At 31.3% G+C, this 23,302-nt stretch overlaps 2 protein-coding genes across 4 annotated transcripts in view; both read left to right on the top strand.

The window, feature by feature from the left end:
• The first annotated feature begins 5,002 nt into the window (after window positions 1-5,002).
• Window positions 5,003-20,005, top strand: LOC111641708 (CDK5 regulatory subunit-associated protein 2-like). Of its 3 annotated transcripts, XM_023387920.1 has the most exons (5): window positions 5,003-5,021; window positions 5,988-6,089; window positions 6,285-6,339; window positions 15,366-15,464; window positions 18,813-20,005. In XM_023387920.1, the coding sequence occupies exons 3-5, from the start codon at window positions 6,298-6,300 to the stop codon at window positions 19,371-19,373; spliced, it is 702 nt and encodes a 233-aa protein (XP_023243688.1). In that variant the 5' UTR covers window positions 5,003-5,021; window positions 5,988-6,089; window positions 6,285-6,297; the 3' UTR covers window positions 19,374-20,005. The 3 variants fall into 3 exon arrangements, with proteins under 3 accessions (XP_023243688.1, XP_023243689.1, XP_023243687.1); XM_023387921.1 differs by lacking the exon at window positions 5,003-5,021 and having other exon boundaries at window positions 5,961-6,089; window positions 6,285-6,329; XM_023387919.1 differs by lacking the exons at window positions 5,003-5,021; window positions 5,988-6,089; window positions 6,285-6,339 and adding an exon at window positions 8,893-8,990.
• A 908-nt stretch (window positions 20,006-20,913) lies between these two features.
• Window positions 20,914-23,302, top strand: part of LOC111641702 (laminin subunit gamma-1-like) — a 35,548-nt gene continuing 33,159 nt past the window's right edge. The window contains exons 1-2 of the mRNA XM_023387908.1: window positions 20,914-21,413; window positions 22,953-23,254. Of these exons, the coding sequence (XP_023243676.1) occupies window positions 21,047-21,413; window positions 22,953-23,254 (669 nt within the window). The 5' untranslated portion in view covers window positions 20,914-21,046. The remainder of the gene's footprint in view (window positions 21,414-22,952; window positions 23,255-23,302) is intronic.

Below are 23,302 nucleotides of genomic sequence, written 5' to 3'. Positions count from 1 at the left end.
AACTTCAGATTAGTAAATTTAACATGTTTGTAGTAAATTCATTTAATCGATATTCAGCACAATTTCCATAAAATAATCAATAGAAACAAAACACGAGCAATGGAAATTAAGTATCCTCTCTTCCTCATAAACACATTAATTCTTTTACAATTACTGACAAAGAGAAATGATAAATACAGATAAATATATTAAATCACTGGTGTAAAATAATTTATCATAAAAAATAAAGTATTAACATCTTAACTAAAATACCATTAATTCTCTTATAAAAAAAAATTCTTTTTAAACAATCTTTCTTTCTTTTAAAAATATCAATCAATAGATCTTATCCAAAAAGTAATTTTATCAATCAAATTCAATCAATTGATGGATACATTGTTACTCAAAGAATGTAATCTATTTAAATGCGGCCATTTATCAATTGAACAAAGGATCAAACTTAATGTTCTTATAAAAATAAATTTATTAAAATCATTTCTTATGTTAAGAAAAAAAAAAAAAAAAATTCAAACTATTTTGATAATCCTACTTTAAATACGTCAGATATCCAGTGGCGACTATCTTAAAACCATTTAACTCTGCTTCATAATATTTTGTATACTCAATTTATAAATATATCTTCCTTTATTTATTAAGTAAAGAATAATTTCAATATCTAATCCTTATGTTATTCCTAGACAACAATTACTTCCCCTAAATTCATGAAAATATGTAAAATATAGAAAAAAGACCAGTGTACAAAAATCCTACCACTCCCTGACATTGCCTCAATTGTTTAGTAAGTTACAATAGCCCTAACTGAAGGTAAACACTGAAAAATTTAGGAGGTTATCATATATTTATGTGATATGATTTAACATTATTCAATATATTTGATAACAGAGTTGCAAAATAAATTCATTCATATTTTGACATAGTTTATTATGAGTATTATCTGATAAATATGTTTATAATACAAAGGTCAAATTGTAGTTGGTAGAAATGTTATTTGTATACAATTTTATGCAGTTCTTAATCAGGAAACAAGCATTGTTTTTACTACATTGAACAAACTTATTATATAACTCAACAATTATAAAATGTTTGTGTGTTTAGTTTTCACTCTCTTGAACATTTATTTTTGCTTGGAACTGTTTGAGAAAAGCTACATAATCTTCATTTTTGTGTTAAAATCATTTATATTTCATATAAGCAACAGAAACAAAAAGTATATTTTAAAGATTAAACATTAAAAAATCTTAAGTAGTAGTTATTTAAAAACTGATGGGTTCAAAGGCCTTAATCAGTCATCTTTAATTACAGAAATAGTTTTAAAATTCTATACCTGAAGATAACTGATTAAGGCAATCAAAAAATTTGTTTTTTAAATAAATCTACTGGTTTGAAAGGCTTTTTCCATTAGTTTTTTTTTTTTTTGGTCTAAAGGTTGATATATACAAGTGTAATTGTGCTAAATTACATCTATTTTTATTGTTTGAAACATAAATGTGATCAAAATTATTGATTGGCATTTCACAACTTTTCAGAATAATAAAATAGTAATAACTGATGCTTGATAATAAAATCAAGCATCACATATTACTATTCATTAGCTTTTAGACTGTAAAATAACTGCTTATGCAGAAACCAAAATATTTATTTTAATGGAAAAAAAAACAACCCTAATCGGGCTATCTTGTTTCTATTACAATCTTTCAAACAATCTTATTATTATTTTTTATAGAATTATTGTTTTAAATCTAGGATTTAAAACAAACATTATATAATGAATTTAATACAAAATTTTTGTTAGAACATAAAGAAGTTTGTATAATAGTCTCTATTTTGTTTTCAGTTTCTATCATATTTTTTGGTAAAATAAATGTATGGTTCTCAATCTTTCTGAGGCTGTGGAACATCATTAGTATACTTTTTATTATGCAGAGCATTAGCATCAATACATTGAAAAATCGATAAGGAATTCCACATTTATCATTCTTGCAAACAATATGGCAATAAACTTTATTGTATTGAATTAAATAGTGAATGTGGAATTGCCTATGAATAAAGTAATATGTTGTAGTACATTAGAATAAATTTGCCCTAGAAACTAAAAAAAAAAATTTTTTTTGGTGGAACACTGGGAGCAAGTTTGTAGAACACCTGCATTCTGCAGAATATGGGTTGAGAACCACTGATCTAAAAGATATAATGCCAAGTTTTGTGCATTATAAAGCTATTCATTATAATTTATGCACTCAACTTTGATTTAAAAATGAATTAAATCACAATTTGAACAGTTACTGTGAAATTAGTCTAAAATTTGTTTAAATAATCAACCACAGTGGAATACAATCCAAATTAACAAGAAAACATTTTCTCAAATTATCATCTTCATAAATCAACATTGGTAGTATAAAAAGTAGCCAGAACTTTGCAATGAATGAAATTATGTTCCAAGTCTCTCAATTAGAGAAAACTATGAAGATAAATTTGGCTGATGACAGTTTAAAGCTAGCTATGGTATGGTCTTCTCAAAATCCAAAATTTACAAATATGTAATTTGCTTTGAATCGTAAAACAGAAAATTTCTCAATTTGCCTTTACAACAGTTGAAGACCTACAACTGGCTAGCAAAGGACTGCTTAATGATTTCAAACTGTCAACAGAGAAGCAAGAAATGAATAAAACTGAAGAAATACACAATTCAAAACAGGAATCTTTGTAATCTGGCAATAATTTATAGCAAATGAATATTTTCAGCCAGCTTAAATTGCCATTTGAAGATTCTGAAGAACTCAAATGGCTACTTAAGCTAGCTAAAAATATTCATTTATTATAAATTATTGCTGAATTGCAAAGGTTCTTGCTTTGAATTGTCAATATGGAAGGAAGTATTCAGAAGGAAAGAAGTACAGTTGTCTCTCTATAGTCCGACATTTTTTAATCCGACATGCTCAGTAGTCCGACGTCCCCATTACGTGTCTGCTTGCACAGAAGCATGTTGCGATGTGAATCTCCCCATCCAATTCTTACTCGATGACACACATTTCGTGTGTTTTATGTGAGCAGTTCTGTTCGAACAGTTGGAGTAGAGAATATTGTAAGTTACTGCTAGCAAAACAATGCGAAATATGTAATTATTTTCGGTAATCTGGACACTTGGTAATCTGACACACCTTTGGTCCCATACCTGTCGGATTATCAAGGGACAACTGTACAAGATGAAAACAGGAAAATTTTTCAATCTCTACATTTGCAAATCAATTACCTGATTGCTGCTGTAGAAAAAAATTTGAGAACTGGCCTAGGTAGAGTACAAAGTAGCTACAAATCCCTGACAAACTGTCTTAGCCCCAGTTGAATCTCAGTAACAAATCTGATAAATGATAAAGCTGCTGCAGATCCAATATGTCCTAGCAGCCTTGAAACAGACATACTGATTAACAATGATTCAAAGTAAATTATTGTGTAAGAAAATCTCTCAACTCTACAACAGTTGAAAATTTAAAAATGGTTATTAGGGAATACTTAATGGACTGATTAATGAGATAAGACAATGCAAAATATGAGAAATCTGCCAAGGCGGATGCCTCTCTATAGGAAACTCATCCCGATTTAGCTGTCAGGCACACAAAAACCCAGAAAACTTCACGTGGCCAGACCATTGGTGAGCACAAACCCACAACAGACCACCAATATTTGGTAGTTTCATGCACTTGACTACTAGCAAGTCGACTTCCGACCGTCGATACAAAAGAAATTAAGATCCAAAGAAAAATCAAAATTTGTACAGAGAATGAAGCCAGGAATACAGGTAGCTTGTAACTAGCTTACATGTAGACTTCGTATGAATTCTTTGACACAGAATTAGAAAAAAATATATTTTTCTCATAGTTCAGCATCTTTGTTACATTTTTCAAGCTCGTAACCTTCATGTAATTATCTTGATAAATCACAGAAACAGTCGAAATTAATCAAACAACCAAACAATTTTTGTTCTTACTAAAACATAAGTATGTGCACTGTAGGCCAAGTAAAATGCAACACCTCGACGGACTATAGAGACTGAAACTTTCTTCATGGCATCTCATTTTGCTTGGTTGGCAGTGTATTTTCAAAAGTAGCAACTTCAATTCCATTTTACTTAAATTTTGTTCCATGTAACATTCCGATGGACCTGTAGACGTTTTAATCTTATAATAAATTGATTTATTTTGACTGGATTACAGGTGTTAGTTTGTTTTTTTAATGTGTTCTCATCCAGACTTGCAGTGTCTTTTAATACATATTTTAACCAACTTTTAAACAAGAAGCAAACATAAAATGAATGAAACTGATAACTGTTTGGTACAATTTAAGCTGGGATTATAATTATCTGATGATTTATAAGGGAATAATTCAATTAGAAAGAATTGGAAAGGTACTTACAACAAATTGCCAGGTTTCTTCGGTGTTATGGCGCATAAAGGTATTAAAAGAATAGAAAGAAAAAATAAAGACATGTAGAATCCTATGACTTTTAAATAAAATTTCGCTGTACTGCTTATAAAAAATAAAACGACGAGAAGTGCGACGAACATAAACAACACCAACATCACCATCTTTCGTTTGTTTCTCTGTTTGCAGACGAATTGACAAGACCTCTGGCGGATGGAATTAGAACTATGCATTTTTCTAGAAATTTTTAAAATATTTTACAGAAAAATGACTTATCTACATTTATCTTACGTTAATTAATTTTTATTATAAATTTGTTTAAAGAATATTTAATAAAAAACACAATATAATATGCCGCGATTCTAATTAAAAATATATTAACGAACTAATTTCAAAAATATTTGTGCACGTGACGGACGAATTATACGTGAATGGATGGAGTAGAATCCCTTTTCAGGTTCCAGAAGAAATTAAAATGGCTACTTACTACAAAATTGATAAAAATATTCATTTGTTTTAAATGACTGCTGGATTACAAAGGATTTTGCCTTGAATTGTCAATCTGAAAAGAAATATTGAGAAGGGGATAAGTACTGTACAAGGTGAAAAAAAAAATTTTCAATCTTTACATTTGTACATCAGTTATGAGTATGCCAGAAAGTTCGGCGACGAGGATTGTGATAACTGATACCAGAAGCTTTACGATAAACGCCACATCATGAAACTATGGGCAATTACAAATAATTATTTATTATCCACGGATTTCTAAATAATGGATGCATTTTGGTTCAAAATTCGATAATTTTCCTTTTCTGTAATTTCGTCCACGAACTAAGTTGTCATTTTGGAGGACATATTATTTTCGTTTTGACTTTAAAAACTCAAGCAATGAGTTGCGTAACTTTCCCGGCAAGAATTAAGAATTGTGTGGCACCATCGGTTATGAGATTTTATTTTAAAATCTTTTTATGTTAATATAAAATGGCAAAAAGCTTAATTTTTAGATAGAGTTTTATATAAGATTAGGATAGAGATGAGTTTTATATAAATAAAAGAAATTGTAAATGCTAAAAACGAGTAAAATCTTCATTTAAGTCTGACCCCATTCGAGATAAACACGATGACTCCCCGCTATCATTCCATTTCCTCGACTTTTTATCACCAAACTTTAGTAGCATCAATCTTCCTAATACACAAATCATGCAAAATTTCAAAAATTTTGACGAAAGACACAGGAGTTATCAAGCTTCCGATTCGTCAATCAAATCACGTGTAATTCAATAGCCAATCAAATAAATTGTCACGGCCTCTACGACAATTCTCCGTTAAAAACGGAAGAGTCGCGTTTATGTTCACTTGTTCCTACGTTGCCATCTACAGAAAATATTTTTCTGAAAAACTATTAATTTTATATTTACTCATTATATAAAATTAATATATTTCTACTTTAATAAATTATTTATTTAATATTACAAGATTAATGTATTTACGAATGATAGAAATTATTAACTTATATGAAATAAATTATACATAATATTCAGTGTTATTACATATTAAAATTATTTTAGGCCTAATTGAATGGATAAATGTTTCAATAGAAATTAATTTCTCGAAGTGTTGACGCATATTTTACTCGAAAAAATAAATAATTATCCAAACTTTTTATTCAGGTAATTGTTTTACGAGTTTAAAGCGATTAAATATTATATTTTAACTCAGTTCTAATGTTTATAAGTTAGGACTAATTTATAATTTAGGCCTAACTTATTTAGATTCAAAGTCAAGTTATAAAATATCGATTGTAATAATTATTTTAAGATTTCTTCGTTTATTATTAAAAACAATACGAATTTATTTGCTTTCAGAAAGCCAAAAAACATGTTCACCAGAAGACCAAAGTCAACTAAAGAGTACGATCAAGTGAGCTTATTGTTTTTATAGGCCTAAATTTCTTGATATACTGTTATAAATTTTTACAGGACAAGAGAAATAGTTAATCATTTCATCTGAGTTATTCACTTTAGCTCTCCCCAGTTCTTGCATTTACCATGTACTGTATCATGTACATTTATCATGTATAGTACATGTCCATGCTAAAATGCAAGAACTGAGGAAAGGGCTTGAGCCATTTATAGTTTTGCCTTATCATGATTCGATTTGAACTTGTGATATTTAACTATGTAAGATGCTCTTCGCTCTTTAACAAATAAAAATGGACAGTACGTAATAACTTTTTAGACTCCATCCCACATCCATACTGTTTGACCCTATTATGGATCAGGCCCATTCGTGATGGGTAGTACAGTATTGTTGCTTATAATGGGCTAGTCCTCAGAGGGAAAGCTACTGGGGGGTTGACAAGACAAATTTCGCTGAATAGTTGTGCCACCAAAGTTATGCCATATAAAAAAATATGTTTTCGAAATTAAGAGAAATATAGCAATATAAAGAAGGAGCCTCATGCTCCTTCTTTATATTGCCCCGTTCCCCATACTCATTATGGGGAACGGGGAAGAATGCTAGCCTTCTTTACTGGCTTTTTTTTTTTTTATAAACTATCAGCCATTGCTATCACTAGGCAAAATCAGCTTTCAATGACAAATGTCTAGATACGACGCTGCTAATGTTAAATATAGTTAAATAATCAATCAATTAATCAATTCTTACGAAGTATGGAATTTGATCCCTCCTTGAGTGAGATCCTACGCTAGGGATGGCGAACCTATGACGCGCGAGCCGAAAGTGGTATGTCGAGAGAAATCATCTGGCACGTAACATATACGAATTCAATTTATCATCTGTGTTTTTCATTTAGCCTTCTGGTTTATCATCTCATCATTCTTTTTTCAAGCAGCTTTATATTTATTTTAATTTTTTAAATATTGTTATTCGAAGTCTAAAACTTTAGCACCCATAAACACTTTTAAAGCTAAGTATGCTTACTATATGGCACGAGGACTCAAAAAGGTCCGCGTTCACATTTATTTTTGTTCGTCCACAATGGCCAACAAAGATAAATAACAGACAAGAATATAAAATGATGGGGAATGATTTCGTCCAACGATAGACAGTTACAGACTGAAAATGATGATGAAGTCTAGATAAATTTTATACTGTATATATACATATATGTGCGCTTTAATGCCTTTAATCTTGACTGTAAAAAATAATCACCCAATCCATGAGATGTTTTGATCACGGGTCGTAGACTTTGTGCATGTCTCTCAGTCTCTGTTGGCTTCGAGTCTTGGTTCGGCCGAACCACTTTCTGTCATTGTAATTCCGCCACTAGTGTCTGCCGAAGAGTAGTTTTTGTGAAAATTAGCATCAAATGAAACATCGTTTAAATGTAGCCTGCACACTTTGTATTTAAAAACATATAATACACATACCGTGCAAAAATAATATAACAAATCACATTAAGTGATGAATTATCATAAGAGGATCGGTATTAATTTTTTTAAAATTGAATTATGCTCGCTTTTTACAATTAATTGTAGCGATCTGCTTATCAGTATGCATAATTAATTTAAATATTAAGCTAGTTTTATATGGCTGTGTTAGTATCTCATTTAACCTGAGGATGGCCTATCGAATAGGCAGATAACGTTAGTTACGTTTAAATAAATTTTTCTCAGCAACTTAAGGTGTAGTTGAATTGTCTACGTCTGTGTCTTTTCTATTTATGTAAAGCTGCTTGCTTAGGATATCAGAATCTATGATAGCGTAATGGTTTTCAGTGGGAGTAAATCATGCTGTATTTGTGAAATTCTGCATTGCCTTTCTCATATCATACACAATAGCTGTCGCGAAGTTGTAAGCGTTTCTCTGGAAAAATATTCGGCTTTGAAACAACTCTGAATTCATGGCAGAACATTTTCCCAAGCTCCTCAAATCCATGAAATGGTTTGGGAGACACTAAGTTGTTTCGAGCGATGCTCCACGATCTACATTCACTATTATGTGCTTCAGAATCATTTGAATGTACTTTTGAAATTTAGAATTATGCCTTGATACAGAGGTCGAGTGAGCGAAGCGAAATTCGGAGGCAGAAACATAAAATCGATGGAGCACTGTCAAGAAACAATTACACTTTTCTCTTTTGGCACATGTTGAGAAATGACGAGAAATTATGAGAGAGTTCTCATAATTCCTCTCATCGCCCAGACTTTTCTGTTTGATTTTCATTCAACTTCAAATTGTATAATGTGTATATTTTTAATCATTTTGTCATTGCAGCCTTTTCAACTACTAGGCGTTTCTCGCGTTTCCTGTTCATACTTATTTTGCAACTTTGCTACGGAACATGATTGAACTTGAAGCACAAAATGTTTGTCACGGATGGACGAAAGAACAGTCCTGTTTTACTGTGTTCAAAATATTTTCTGGAAAATAACTAGCGATAATGAAGAAATGTATATCTTTCCACTCTGACAATCAACTCCAACAATACAATCAACTCCAGATGATTCTTCACGAAAATCTTTCAATTTGATAATGTTACTTTGGAAGTCTTTCGAGCCATGCATTTGAGGTTTGAAGTTCCACAACACCTAATTCAGATGCAAACGGTAAAGCTTTTGCTTGTGCGATATAGAAACATTCAGAATTGTAACCCTGCAGAACGTTGCTGTGACTGCTGTTTGACAATGAGAGCGATTTTCCTACCTGGGAACTGTCGATTTTCTGCCCGTTGTCATCATACTTCAATGACAGAGTAACTCTTCTTGTGTCTTGACAATTTCCTCAGCTTGAGTTTTCAACCTTGCAGAAAACTCAAGCTTGAAAACTCAAGATTTTTCAAGCTTGAGTTTTCAAAATTAGCAGAAAATTAGCAGAAGCTGACAGCTTCTGCTAATTTTCTCATTCCACACCTCTGTCGTTTGTGACACCCGATAATTATGTATACAGGGCCTTCTGAAATGAATGCTACGATTTGAAATTACTGTAATTATGGCAGCTATTCTAGAAGTGTTTTGCGTCCTGCAATTCGCGAAGTCAGAATCACTCAGCATTGTGAAACATGAGTAATCTTTAGGAGCAGTAGAATTGCGGATGTCATGGGAGGAATGACGAGGGATATGCCTTAGCGAGCGTTGAAAGAATTTGAGTATCTGTTGGACTGTGTGAAACGAGGTGCACGTGTTGAGAAATTGTAACGGGCAAATGCCAAACTTGGACACTTTTCCGATGTTTTAATGCATATTAAAGTGTTCTCGGATAATAATTAACACAGTTACAAATTTTTAGAATTAGTAACATTCTTATTCTTTTTGGAAGACTCCCTCTCTCTCTCTCTATATATATATATATATATATATACCTTAATTCATAACATTATCATCATCAAATCATGTGATTTTCAATCATATTAATTTCTCATGACTAGACATAATTTTAATTGTTTGAGATACTTCAGTTTAGCGTCGCTTTTCATTTAGTGCCAATTTCAGAGTCGAACAAATGGTGGCTGTAAACCCCGAAATAACCTCCAAATAACGGTTATTTTTTATTTTTTCCTCAATGGCTGTTGTGCTGAAATTACTTCAGTCAATTTTATCAGTCTTCAGTTAACCTATCTGTTGTCTAGAAGCGAATTTAATTTGAAAAATCCAACAACGAGTTGCTTAACTTTCTCGGCAAAAAATTTAAAATTGCGTATGGCGCCATCTGTTATGATATTTTGTTTAAAAACTTTTTATATTATTATTTTAAAATGTCAAAATGCTTAATTTCGAGGGTAGGGACGAGTTTTATAAAAAAAATTCTAACGAGTAAATTCTTCGCTAAGTTTGATCTCGGTGAAGATGCGACACACGACCCGCTCTATCTCCCCATCCCCTCGACCCTTAACCTCCAAAATTTAATAGCATTAATGCTCCTAATACCCAAACAGCCCTGTAAAATTTCAGAAACTTTCGACAAAAGATACAGGAGTTATTAAGCTTAAAAGAGGGTGAAGAAAATCGTGTCCCCCACACACTAACATCATAAATACAGGAAAACTCCCTCATTTGCTTTGCATTTCTCGACGTTTCAAGGACCGGTGTCCAAAAATTTAAAAATTGTTTGACTCCTAGATCGTCATTTTTTGACTGATGTGTGTTTTTCCCTGTGTTATATACAGTATAACATCCGAGAAAGTATAAAAATTAAAGCCTAAACTTAAAAATAATGCAAAATTTCTGCTGTCTTTTCAAAATAACGATGCATTATTTTAAATTGTTATTCGACAAAGCTAATTAAACATTAACCGACACCGTTTTCATTATTAGATAACGATACTTAAGCTAATTAATATTAATTTACTCAGAAAAAATGACGCTTGTTAGCCCGAAACCGTTTCGATTAGGACCGTTTATGCAGAGAAAATAATTTTGTGTGTATAAATGAATTATTATTAAAGTTATTCGCTGTTTGAAAATAGGTTTAACAATAATTGATCGATGTGGGATATATCTAATTTATGCAGAATTACGATCCAGTTACATTGGATTAATTAATTTAAGTAATTAATTGTGTAACTGTTATTATGTAAGACGATCAAGAATAATTTTTGTACACTATAAATTGCAGTAAAATGATTTTTATTTGTTACAGAGTTTAATGTACAGTATAGTACAGCGTGACGTTTGTTTATGTCCGTCTTTTTTCCATTTAAAATGATGACATAATTGACACACATTACAAGACTGTGTCTAGACAATATATGAATAGTTCAATTGTTATTTTATTAAATTTATCCGCAGAAAATACAGAAAACTGTTAGGTTCAAATATGTTTTTATTTATACGATTAAGGATTTTACGGGATTTTCTGCAGAAGTTTTTATATTTGAAGAAAAATTGACAGAATTTAGGCCTATATTTAAAGATTAAGAATTTACAGGAATTTATTTACAAAATTTATATTTAAAGGAACTTTTAGGATTTTTATAGATGTTTAATTTCAAATTAAAGTAAAAAAGTAGCTGTTTAGCTGTAAATTATTCTCTATAAAATGTGTTTAAAAAGTCATACTCTTACTATTATGGCTATATTTCTTTGAACGTTAGCGAGTTAAATAAATAACATGTATCATATAATGAACTTGTCTATAACGGAAAGATCAGAATTTCCGTGTTGTAAAGGATCCGTTTTAGAAGAGTTTCATCTACATTAGTAGGATAGATGCAATTTTTTATAAGTTTTCTTTATGTATACTTTACGAAAACATGTAAATTTAATTTTAAAGATCATTCACATTCATTAATTAAAATACTGCTAAATTTATGATCATGAGCATTATTTATTACATATTTTTTTCATAATTCACGCATCCAAGTGTTGCCGTTTGATATGTGGATAAGTAATTTATGTACTGCAATTAATTGCTCTACATGCCCTTGAAAAACAATTGAAACATTTGAAAGGCCTTGTATGTAATTATAGATCTTTTTATTACTACGAAAGTGTGCGTTATAGTCATTTGTAACACGGAATTAACATTAAAACATTATATTTATTCTAATCACATTCGTGTCTTTAACTGCCCAGCAGATAATTTCTCGTTAATTTGAAATCTAAAGTGAAAATTAAAAAAATAATAATAATAAATTTGTTTCACAGCGTTATATTATAATGATCGATTAGTAAATGAGTTTAAAATTTTGAATTAATGTTTTTTAATTGTTTATGCTTGCAGAAGATAGTTAACTTTTGTTCACGTCAATGAATTGCGATAACTCTTGTATATTGTGGAGCGTTATACCATAAGAAAATAAGATACTTGCCTAAGGCCCCAATACTAAGAGCCTCAGTTGATTTGCTGAGCCTCTCTTATGCCTCCTGCCTCCTGGCGACGGATTCTACAGATTAATCCCGTTCTTTGACATTGTTTAGGGTGCGAGCGAGAGAGAATATGTGGCGAGAAGAGGCGAGACGCCATAAATATCAAAACCCTGTCAGATATGTGCGAGAACCAGAAATTCGCTCACGCCAGCGAGATTTCTCGCTTCTCTCTTGTGCATGTTTTCTTTTGTGAGAACCATATAGCTCGCAACCTCTCGCTCGCTTAGTAGCGAGCGAGAGGTTGCGTTTGCATAATCGCACCCTAAGGTATGCGATGGTGGGCCCGAAATTTACTTTATCCGGGGCCCACCATTTACTTTATCAAATAACGTGCTTGTATACTAGCATTTCGGGAATATTGGTCTTTTACTCTTTAATATGATTGACAAAAGCGTATTGGATCAAATAATCTTAATTTATTTATAATAATTAATTACGTAAATTATTTTTTAAATTTTGAGAAAAATATAAGTGAATTTCTTTTAAAAATTACACTTAAATTCTTTCACTTTTTGTAGGCCAAACTCTTTGCATCCAACTTGAATAGCCAGAGCAGATTCAATAGTTCTTATCATGTCGTTGTACAGTTTTTACTGCTTAGCAATCTCTTCCTTAAGAGTAGCTATCTGATTGCTTTTATCAGTTAGGATCTTTTCTAATTTGAATTCCACGTTTCCTAGTATTTCTTTACTGACGTATCCATTATTAACCAACTCCTCTAATGCCAACTCCTTACGTTCTAAGGTTAATTCAGTGATTTCTAGTTTCCTCTCAACGAAAGATTGCCTAAATTTCGATGTTTGCTATATGTCCCTTACCCGTTTCACGAAATTCTCCTTCAGGATGTCTCTGTCTTTGGTCACGGAATCCAACTGTTGACGCAGGATTTCTAATTGAAGTTCTTCTTCCGATCGAGTCTTAATTAGATATTTCAACTGACTTTTGGTCTTCTTCAATTCAGCTTTATCCATGTCACAATTATTCAATTGCTTTCTTGACGATGCCAATACGCCAGTTGCTGATTTTCTTGCATCAGTTGGTTTGCTAACGACTGAAAATGTCTGCTTTTCTCTTTCTCTTTGATAATTTCCTTTTCCAAATTATGTACCACGAATATATTATCCGTAATCATAGTCTTGGAGAAGACAGTGAAGTGCTTCACTGTCTTGGAGAAGACAGTGAAGCACTTCAAGTCCGTTTCGTGGCTCTTGAGCATCTTCTGTACTTCGCTTTTCGCTCGATCTTTCCGTTCGTGGTATTCGGCTAACCTTAAGAAATAGTTACATTATTTTTCTTTATTAATTAAACAATGACATTTCTTCCTTATCTTCTCCATTTTCTCGTTACATTTGGCTCTTTCTCTATCCAAATCTTCCACGTACTTCAACTTGAGCTCGTTGCATATTCTCAGCCTTGCCAGATCTTTCTCCTCCATTTTGGAAGTTAAAGGTGAAAGTTATCTGATTTCATACGTAAAATTTCTTTTTCTGAATTCACTTTGCATGTTCTATCCTTCTCATTGAGCGCATTTTCAAAGTCTTGAACCCTTTTCTCATTCACATAATTCAGATGTTTCGATTTATTGCAGTAATTCAATGCTTCCTGCTTGCATTTCTTTCTTTCCATTTCCAGTTGTGTATTAAGCATCTCCGCTCTGTTCGCCAAATCATTATTTTCTTCTTTTAATAACAGTACATATTTGGAAAATACTTTATTTTTTTCTTTTAAGTAGTTCATTTCCTTTATTTCTTGTTTCGATTCTTGCTGGAGACAGTATACATAAATCTTTAAATCTTCAGAGTTTTCTTCAGTTACTTTTGAAGATTTCGTAGCCGTTTTCTTCGTTTTTTTCGGGCGTATAATTTTTACTTTTAAAGTAGAAATCTCTTGAAAATACTTCATTTTTGCAAATATTTCACAATGTTGGCAAAAAATTAATTGTGACATAATGATTTGATGCGCTTTTAAAATGAAATTTGATCTTACAAATTCTACAAAACTCATATTATTTTATTTTATAAATATAATATTTTTACAGAAAATAATCTTTATTTTAGCTTCTTCATTTTTCCAGAAATGGCAATTTGCATGATAATTAAATATTCCGTCTATGTAGTGTTATTACGCTACTTTAAGGAAATTATGAGTTTCGAGTTTTCTTGAGATGAAGATTTTACGATCGATTTTATATGCATTGTGAATTACTGCTACTCCGTATCAAACAGTACTGTGTACTGTGCAGTATATAGTACAAGACAGTTATAGATTATGCGAGGTCCTAGACGAGTGTAGACTCTCATAACTATAGACAATGTAAACCCCCAATAGTGATATTGTAGTACATGAGAGAGGGACCTAGCTAGTACTCCCGGATATTGGACCAAGATGGGATATAGGTAAGAATATAGTTTTCTGTCTGAAGCCCTAAACAAAAAATGCGTGAAACTGCCAGTGCAATGCATACTGTATGACAGCTTCACATATATACTCTTATTTTGGGCCTTGCCCTTTTGAGGGACACGCCGTATTCGTTTTCGGCTTAGTATTCAGATTTAATAGTCAGGATCCTAGATTTTATCATTTTATATTGTGTGATGCGGGCTTTATATTGTATAAAGTCATATAAAAGGAGTTCCAGAAGTTCCTTGTCTAGGGCCTCGCTTAATTCATAACTGCCCTATCTAGAACTACGTTTCAGATTTACAGAGAACTGACTTTAAAGAGAGCACAGAGAGGAATCACTACTCTTGACTGTGTAGTGTTAAAGAGAACACAGAGGGAGTAAGCATTGTACTGCACCTCAATTGTGATCTGTTATTCTATAGACGATAACTATAACTGTGGCTTATTTTGCTACATTATTATTTTATAATATTAGTAATAAGGCGTATATACATAAATTTACATGTAGTGTGCTGAAATTTATGTTAAATAAACTTTATAAAAGTTATTAACGACAAAAATAAAGTGCACATGATATTTTTAAAGAAAAGAAATTTAAGTTTAAAACACAGATTTAATTAATTGTTTAATAAGTGTAATGAAATTTAAAATGCCGTATTTATAAAATATAAAGAAAATCTATATTAAATTTATTTATAATAATGTTTTTTTTAGCAATTAAATTCTCTGAGGAACGAGAATTTTCATCTGAAGCTGCGATTATTTCTCTTAGAAGAGAAAATGGAGAAAAATCAAATAAACACGAAGCAAAATGTAAGTACAATTAAACTTTATTCTTAGGTGAAATTAAAAAAAGTTATTTTATTTTTATCTCCACGCAATTTATTATGTAAAATTAAATAAAAGAATAGATTTTTAAGAGAATAAACACGAGTAAACAGCTGCACAACTTATTTGATGTGTTACTCCTTATGGCTTCCACTACTGTCAACAGATTTACAAACAATATAATTAGCAAAGAAACTAAAAAAACGCTCGAGATTTATGCAGTGAGACTTCGATTTAGTGATACACTTTGTTCGCCTCTGATATTGGCCCTATATCGAGTGCGGCGCTAAACCAAAGTATCTCAAACAATGAGAACTGTACTGTACAGTACATGCAGTGTTAACGAGTCTACGCATAAGTTTCGGTTTGAGAGTCACGTGATTTAGTGGTTACGGTCTAACGCTCTATAGCTACAATACAGTCAATTCTCAATGTAATGATCTTCTAAATAACGCCAATACCGTAAATATTCTTGAACGGATCTTCCTCTTAAATTTTAAATAGGAACCGTTCAATATTTGAATTACCAAATATAGGGCATACGATCAAGGAGAGCAATCATTGGCCTCACACCCCTTCTATTCCTTTTTCTGAGTACTCTGTTACATTTCCCCCTTTTATGTATGAAAAATTACCCAAATCAGTCGATTTGGATAATTTAATCTGTATATTGATCTATATAATAAAATTTTAATATAATTAAAATTTTATTACACAGATTCTGTACTGGGCTCTAGGTTACACCCCTCTCGTCGGCTCTGTGTAGACGACATTCAGTGTTATCACCACATCACGTGATTTCCAAACTCGAATTTGTGTTTAGACCTCGTTATTATAAAGCCTATAATATTTTATTGTTTGAAACGATTCGATTTTTCGCCACACTCGATTTGGCGCTAATTTCAGAATATAACAAGTTAAGACGCTAAATTGAAGCTTAAATCTAGTTTTTAACAAGTTAATTCTCTCGATATCTATCCCTTGATGCTGATTTTACTACACTTTTGGATTTTAAAGACCTTTCAACCCAGAAAATCACCACAAAACAGAAGACAGCCCCAAAAATTACTAAACAGCAGATTTTATCAAATTTCGCTCGATTAACTTTAAAAACAAAGAAGTAATTGTCCAAAATAATGAACATTTGGGATGAAATGAGATAAAATATAATCATAAAGGCCTTTTCTTTAATTTGGAAATCCTTTATATAGCATTATAGTACTATTAAGAGTCGCCAGTATAATGAAACGTTAAATTGTACGGAGATAAGCCGCAATGCGCTAATTTAAAAAAAATTTGTTTTCTAGACATTATTTAGGTCAATGGAGAACATTTCTGTACAAATGTTTTCCATTAAAAAAAACAAATAAGGTGCTGTAGAATCCATTAACTTGAATAAAATCTTGAGTTAAATGCAATAAGTAGACAGTCTTCCTGACTTATTTCTGAAACTTTATATTTAAACTAGTGTTTGAAGTTGTATAATTGAGCTAAATTTAGTCACTTAACCTTCTTAAAATACATTTAACATATTAATTATCTCGATATTAATACGATATTAAACGAATTATTCTTGTAATGCTTATAGTTTTCATTACTTTTTACGAGTTTAGAATATTTTTATACTAAAAATAAATGGGCTAGCAGAAAATTGTCCTTGTACTTTTGATCAGGACTATTATGGTTTACTGCATCTTTATTCAGTTATAAGTCCTGCCTTGGATTCATTGTTTTTAGAACTGTTTTAACTTCTAAGTTTTCCATTGTTTTCTTTATTATTGATTCATTTGGGCATCACATTAACCAGTTTGATATTTCCTTACTTATTCCTGATTAGAGGGTGATCTTACTGCTGTTTGAGAGGAGAGAGATTCAAATTCTTCCTTCTGTTCTTCAAGGAGTAGAAAAACAAATCCAAAAAAAAATCATTAGAGAATAGCCGAGAAGGAAAGAATAACAAGTCATAAGTTACTTAACAATATATTTCATCCCAAATTAAAAAAAAAAATTGGACCAGTTTCAAAAAACATATTTTAAAATATAATATTTAAAATGTATACAAGCTATTGATCTGTTTTTTCGGTAAACCTTATACGAAATATCTTCTTTAAAACAGCATTTAAACACTAATGATAATTTTCTCATTGTTATTTCTTGGAAAGCATTAAGACTGTTAAATAGGGCGGCCCAAAAGTCAGTTAACCTTGGTTTTTACCTTCCGGGTTTTACCAACGAATCATAAACTGCGTTCAGGGCAACGTGTTTTTCTTTTACAACAATGGTGGAGTTTGTACTACTTTCTAGCTTATGGTTGAGAGACAGCGATTTAACCTTTACAATAGTTAACTGAATTTTGAGCTAGCGAGTTTAGCGATGAGACTGATAATAAAATAAATATAAACAGCACTATTTCCCTCTGGTTATTATTATTAATTTACCCGTCTCTCTTATAACAATGTTCAGACATGAGTGTAATTTTCCTGGATATTTCATACAGTAAGTTACAATCTGGCTAATTCGAAGCTGTCTACATGTCCCGAGCACAGAGTAATTATACGCTTTTCCATATAATACGATCTGGTTAAGTGGAAATAGTCAACACTTTTAACCTATTTTTCCGTGTAACTTCCATACTTTGATCTTCGCTTTCTTTTATATTCCGTGTGAGTTCAAACGATCGCCCATGCCGAACACACCACTTCATTACAAGGCGTCGATATCCTTTTACTGATACAGTATGTTACCGGTGTTCTGATTGGGACAAGGATGTGCCTGGAAAACGTCTTAAATCTGTTTACAGTTTTATTTATAATCATTGTGTGAACAAATTCTCGAGAAACAACTTGATAACGGGAAATTGACAGGCACAGAAAATGTTGAGAAAATCAGGTATTAAACTTGTTAACTGGAAACTTTAACTGGACAAATATGGGATTTCCTTACCTCTTAACTTCGACTTAACGTGGATTCTATTACTCTGGTAGGAGGAGAGAATTTATGCCTATAAGCCTGAATTTTGTTACTCTTATTAATCTGAATATTAATCTTGTGCAGAGATTCTTTCAGCGTTGCATTACGCTACTAGAAGAGAGAGCGAATTCAGTCTTATATTAGCATTAATGAAAAAAGATAGAACGGTTGCAATTTTAATTTGTTTGGATATTTTAGAAGTTTTGGAAATTAGAATTTTCAAGGTTTTATATAATTAATTCCAGTTTTTATAAGTTCAAAAAACAGAAATACAGTATACGAGTAATATGATCAAAGAGAAAATTAGTATTTAATTGTTAAAGTTTATCCAGAAAATTAACAGTTAATCTTACTTCATTGTAGGGTTTCCGAGACGTGAATGAGAGAATATGGTCGAAATTAAAGTGTAATTTATGCAAAAAGGACGAAGAAATCGAGACATTGCAAACGAAGTTGAAGGATAAAGAAAGGGATGCCGAATTGTTAAAGAAAAATCTGGACGATGCGAAGAAAGAACTAGAAGAAGCGAAGAAAATAACTATCGAAAATGAATCTTTTCAGCGAGAGAAAGCATATTTACAAAGAGAAATTACGGAATTAAAGAGACAGTTGAAGAAACAAGCGGAGGAAGTCGCTAAACCTTCGCAAGAACTAAATTTAAATCGAATGGAAAAGTGTATAAACACCGAAAATGGACTAAACGGTAGGAACTTGAACCCATTTTGTTCCTCTATTAACCAACAAAATAAGGGCAGAGGTAAAAGAGGAGGAAAGGTAGAAGTGCCTCATGACGATAATGAAGTGGAAAGATTGCGTCGTCGACTCTCCATATCTGAAGATAATGTTCTTCACTTAATGAAAGTCTTGGAAACCAAAGATAAGATGCTAAATGCTCTTTTAAGAAAAAACGAATTTTCAAGTTAAATATTTAGATTATCTTCGTCTAAGGAATCTGATAAAGCCGTCTGCTATAAATATTTAAATACATCCGAGAAAAATGAAGCGTGGACCGAATAAGAGATAATGTTGTGGAGTGAATCGATAATGATGTAGTAGGAATTTTAATGCGTAACGTTTACAAATCTGACGTTCTTCTAGTTATATATGAATATGAATTTTGCATAAAATTTCTATATACGTTGTATTATCCTATCATTAAGGTAAAGTTAATTAATTTGCAGGCGAATTTCCTAGCTAAATTCTGTAGAATTATAACTTTATTTAACGTGTAAATGCTTTCTGCAACATCTAGAAAAATTCATTATATTATTTAACAGTGTCCCGATTTATTTTGTATTTTTTTTTTAAATTATTAAAAATCAGTAAAAATTAGGCGATTTTACATTGTTTATTTTTATTCCTCTTTAATTACACTATAAAGAAAGGCAAGAAACGGTATTTTATCGCATTTTTTTCCATTTATAACTGAAGATTAAAGCAAAAGTATCAAAAAGGAACAAATTCTATGCCATTTTATATCTGAATTACGCTCTGAAAGACTTTAATCTTGAAATTTTTTGGACAATCTCTCTTAATTTTTTGCTTAGTACTTACAAACGGACGTACTCTTAAAACTTAGTACTAAATTAAACGAGAAATATAGACTTTTAGCAATAAGATTTATCAAGTTTTTGTATTTAGAAGTTAAATTTCTATCATTAAATTATTTCATTTTATATTTTATTTTGTCAATTAATTCGAATTTTGATATATAGAAAGTAGGTTACTTGTAGTTTTGCCAAAATTATATTGTAATCAATAACATTTTTTGAGAACAGTTATTAGGGGCTAGAACTGCAGTAACGTTATATCATCAGGAAGTGCTTAAAGAGTTGAAATCTTTCGAATTTTTCAGGTATGGAAAATATATTTTTTAAATTCGAATTTTATATATCATCTCCTGACGAGGTCTTAAAGAAATTATAACTTTATACCCTATAATTTTAAAAATATAACGTCATAACTTCCATATTATACAACCAGAATTGCAGTCAAGATAAAGAAGCTTCAGTGTATAGGTTCTTATATAATGTTAACTGCAGTTCTACTTGTATTCTATTGCAGATAAATATCATACTTGAAGTTACAGTACATATTTATACTGTTCTATATACTTTCCTATATATTCTTCTATGCGCTTTCGTATGTACTGTACAGTACAATCACTTAAAAGGTTAGAGATATCTTTTCTATTTACAGTGATGCCTTTCTTAGAAAGATACGCGCGTAAGTGGACAGCTATCTCCTATAAGAATATGAAGCCGCAATTTTAATATTATTAATTTAAAATTTATAAAATTAACTTTCTATCCACATGATAAACCTTCAGATAAATATTCAAATTTAGTGAATATATACGTGTATAAAACACAAAACAGTATACATCGCATATTATTATTTTTGTGTAACTCTTAGTTTGTGGGAAACAATGCTTTTAAATGCAATAGAGGTTACAATATCTGCAATGCATTGTAACTGCATAACAGCGCACACGAAGCGGATCATCAATCGAAAAGAGGGTCAAAAGACCGTCAGTCTGTCTCCACGTCTCCTCCTCCTCCACCTCCTCTTCATACACAGACGATGTTAGCATCCAAATGCCCTCTCCAGCTGTCCAAGTGACTTTTATAGTCGTCCTCCTTCGTCTCTCCTTGATCCTATGCCACGAAGATCCTTGTTACGACGAAAATGGGCAACCTAAGTATTGTTTCCCCCCATTTACTAACGTTGCCTCCAATGTTTTAGTGGAAGCTACTAATACTTGCGGTGTCAAAGAACCGATAGAATATTGCCTTCATGTGGTCGAAGAGTGCAGGAAGTGCGACGCGCACGTGCCACGTCTGTCTCATCCACCTTCCTACATCACGGATAGTCACGATAAGGGTAAACCTACTTGGTGGCAGAGCGAAACTATGAACGAAGGGGTGCAGTTTCCAAATCAGGTTAACATTACTTTGCATCTAGGTAGGTTCTAAAGTAAAATTAAGCTTAATTAGTAATGTTTCGTTGTAGAAAAACGTGTTTTATGTATAAAACTACGTTTAAATGCATAATTAATTTCTTCTGCTTAAGAAATTATTTTAAAATTTAATTAACTTTAAAAAAATTATTCAGTTTTGGAGCCCTTAAAGCGGTCTTCTTGGCATTGTTACCGATCTTGCAGAGAGGTTATCTCTCTCAAATCTGCAGTTTTAATATTTAAATATTTATAGTATGAATAATTTTTTAAAAATTGAGAATTAATTAACTTAAATTATACTTTAATTATTTTTCTTATAAAATTTTGATAAATTAGGTTTATATTTAGAAATATTAACCTTTAAGTAACCTCAGGAAGAGTTGTATTTGAATAAAATTAATTAAAATGGTGGTTTTCGTGTAAGATTTTCAACGAATGGAAGCCTTAAAACATTCGATGTCATAATTTGTGTACTAATTTTAATTTATAGAGTCTGTCAGTCACGCTGTATATTTTGAAAAGGGTTCATTCGATTCAATTGTGCCACCGTTCGGTTTGAACAAGACTTCTAATTTAAATAAAGCAAAATTTACATTTAAACACCTTAATTTTTAATACAAAATGTTTTAAAAGATGTGATTTAGTATCAGAAAATTCAGAAATTTTAAATTAAATAGTCCCAAAGGAAAATTTAAAGTTTAAGAGAATGATTATCCTCGATGATAATATAGAAAGAATCGTTTATAGTTAATATAAATGCTGAAAAAATAATAAATTTTTAATAGATTTTGATTATTTTATTTATACTTTTATAAATTTATTATATTTTATAACTCTTATAAATTAATGGATTATAAGGTATTTAACTTAGTTTTGACTTACATAATTCAATAGCCAATATGCTAGGAAGTTCCTACAATTTAACCTTAATTACAGTTTAAACTTAAAGTTCATTAAAGAATTATTCAAATTAGAATTAGAATTTTATTTTTTAAATCTAGCTTTTATTTTCAATTTTATAAATCTTGATCTTCAGTTGATAAATAAATCGTCCTATGATACACTAGAATGCTACGATAAAATGATAAATTCATGGCATCTTTCAATGGAAAGCTGCTATGCAGCTGAGAAATAAATGCCCAATAATTGCTATTTCTGATACTGATAAATGAATCTTTTGTGACTATTATACAAAATTGAGGTTTTAAGTGTAAAGGCTCACTCTTTTACGGCCTCAAACACTCATAAATATATACTTAGCCTATTGACATCTGGAAGCCAGTGCTAGTGGTATTCGTAGATCTTGTACTGTAGGTGTATCGTGTGATACTGCTTACAGATGAGGCCTTTCAGGCCCACTTTCGTCTAAAGCCTCCTACAACCTAAAAGTTTATTGCGTTTTGCTTACCCCATATTTTCCGTGTTATAATTATAAAATGGCTGTACGAGGTAGGACTTAGGATCAACTAAAATGATTAATTAATTAATAAAATATTTTTTGTAAATAATTAACTACATTTTAATTGTTTTTTCCTGTATTTTAGGGAAAACTTTCATCATTTCTCACATCGCTATCGAGTTCTACTCCAGTCGACCGGAAAGTTTCGCCATCTATCGAAGAGAATCGGAGTCGAGTACATGGTCACCTTATCAATATTTTAGTTCGTCGTGTCTAGAGACTTACGGCATATCGAATAGCACTTGGTTAACAGAATATAACCAAACTAAACCCCTGTGTTCGTCTGAGTATAGCGACATTTCTCCCTTAACCGGGGGTATCGTCATCTTTAGTACATTAGCGAGGAGACAGAGGATTTACCAGTTTCAAAACAGCACGGAGTTACAGGTAGGTCCGTTTCTAAAACCTGTTTTAGCGCGGGATTTAACTGACAGT

This window comes from Centruroides sculpturatus, unplaced genomic scaffold (genome assembly GCF_000671375.1).
Source record: "Centruroides sculpturatus isolate CEXI.00-Female unplaced genomic scaffold, Cexi_2.0 scaffold1597, whole genome shotgun sequence".
Lineage (NCBI taxonomy): Eukaryota > Metazoa > Arthropoda > Arachnida > Scorpiones > Buthidae > Centruroides > Centruroides sculpturatus.
The sequence above is the reverse complement of the archived record's forward strand: the minus strand, read 5'-3'. Positions and strand labels throughout refer to the sequence as shown.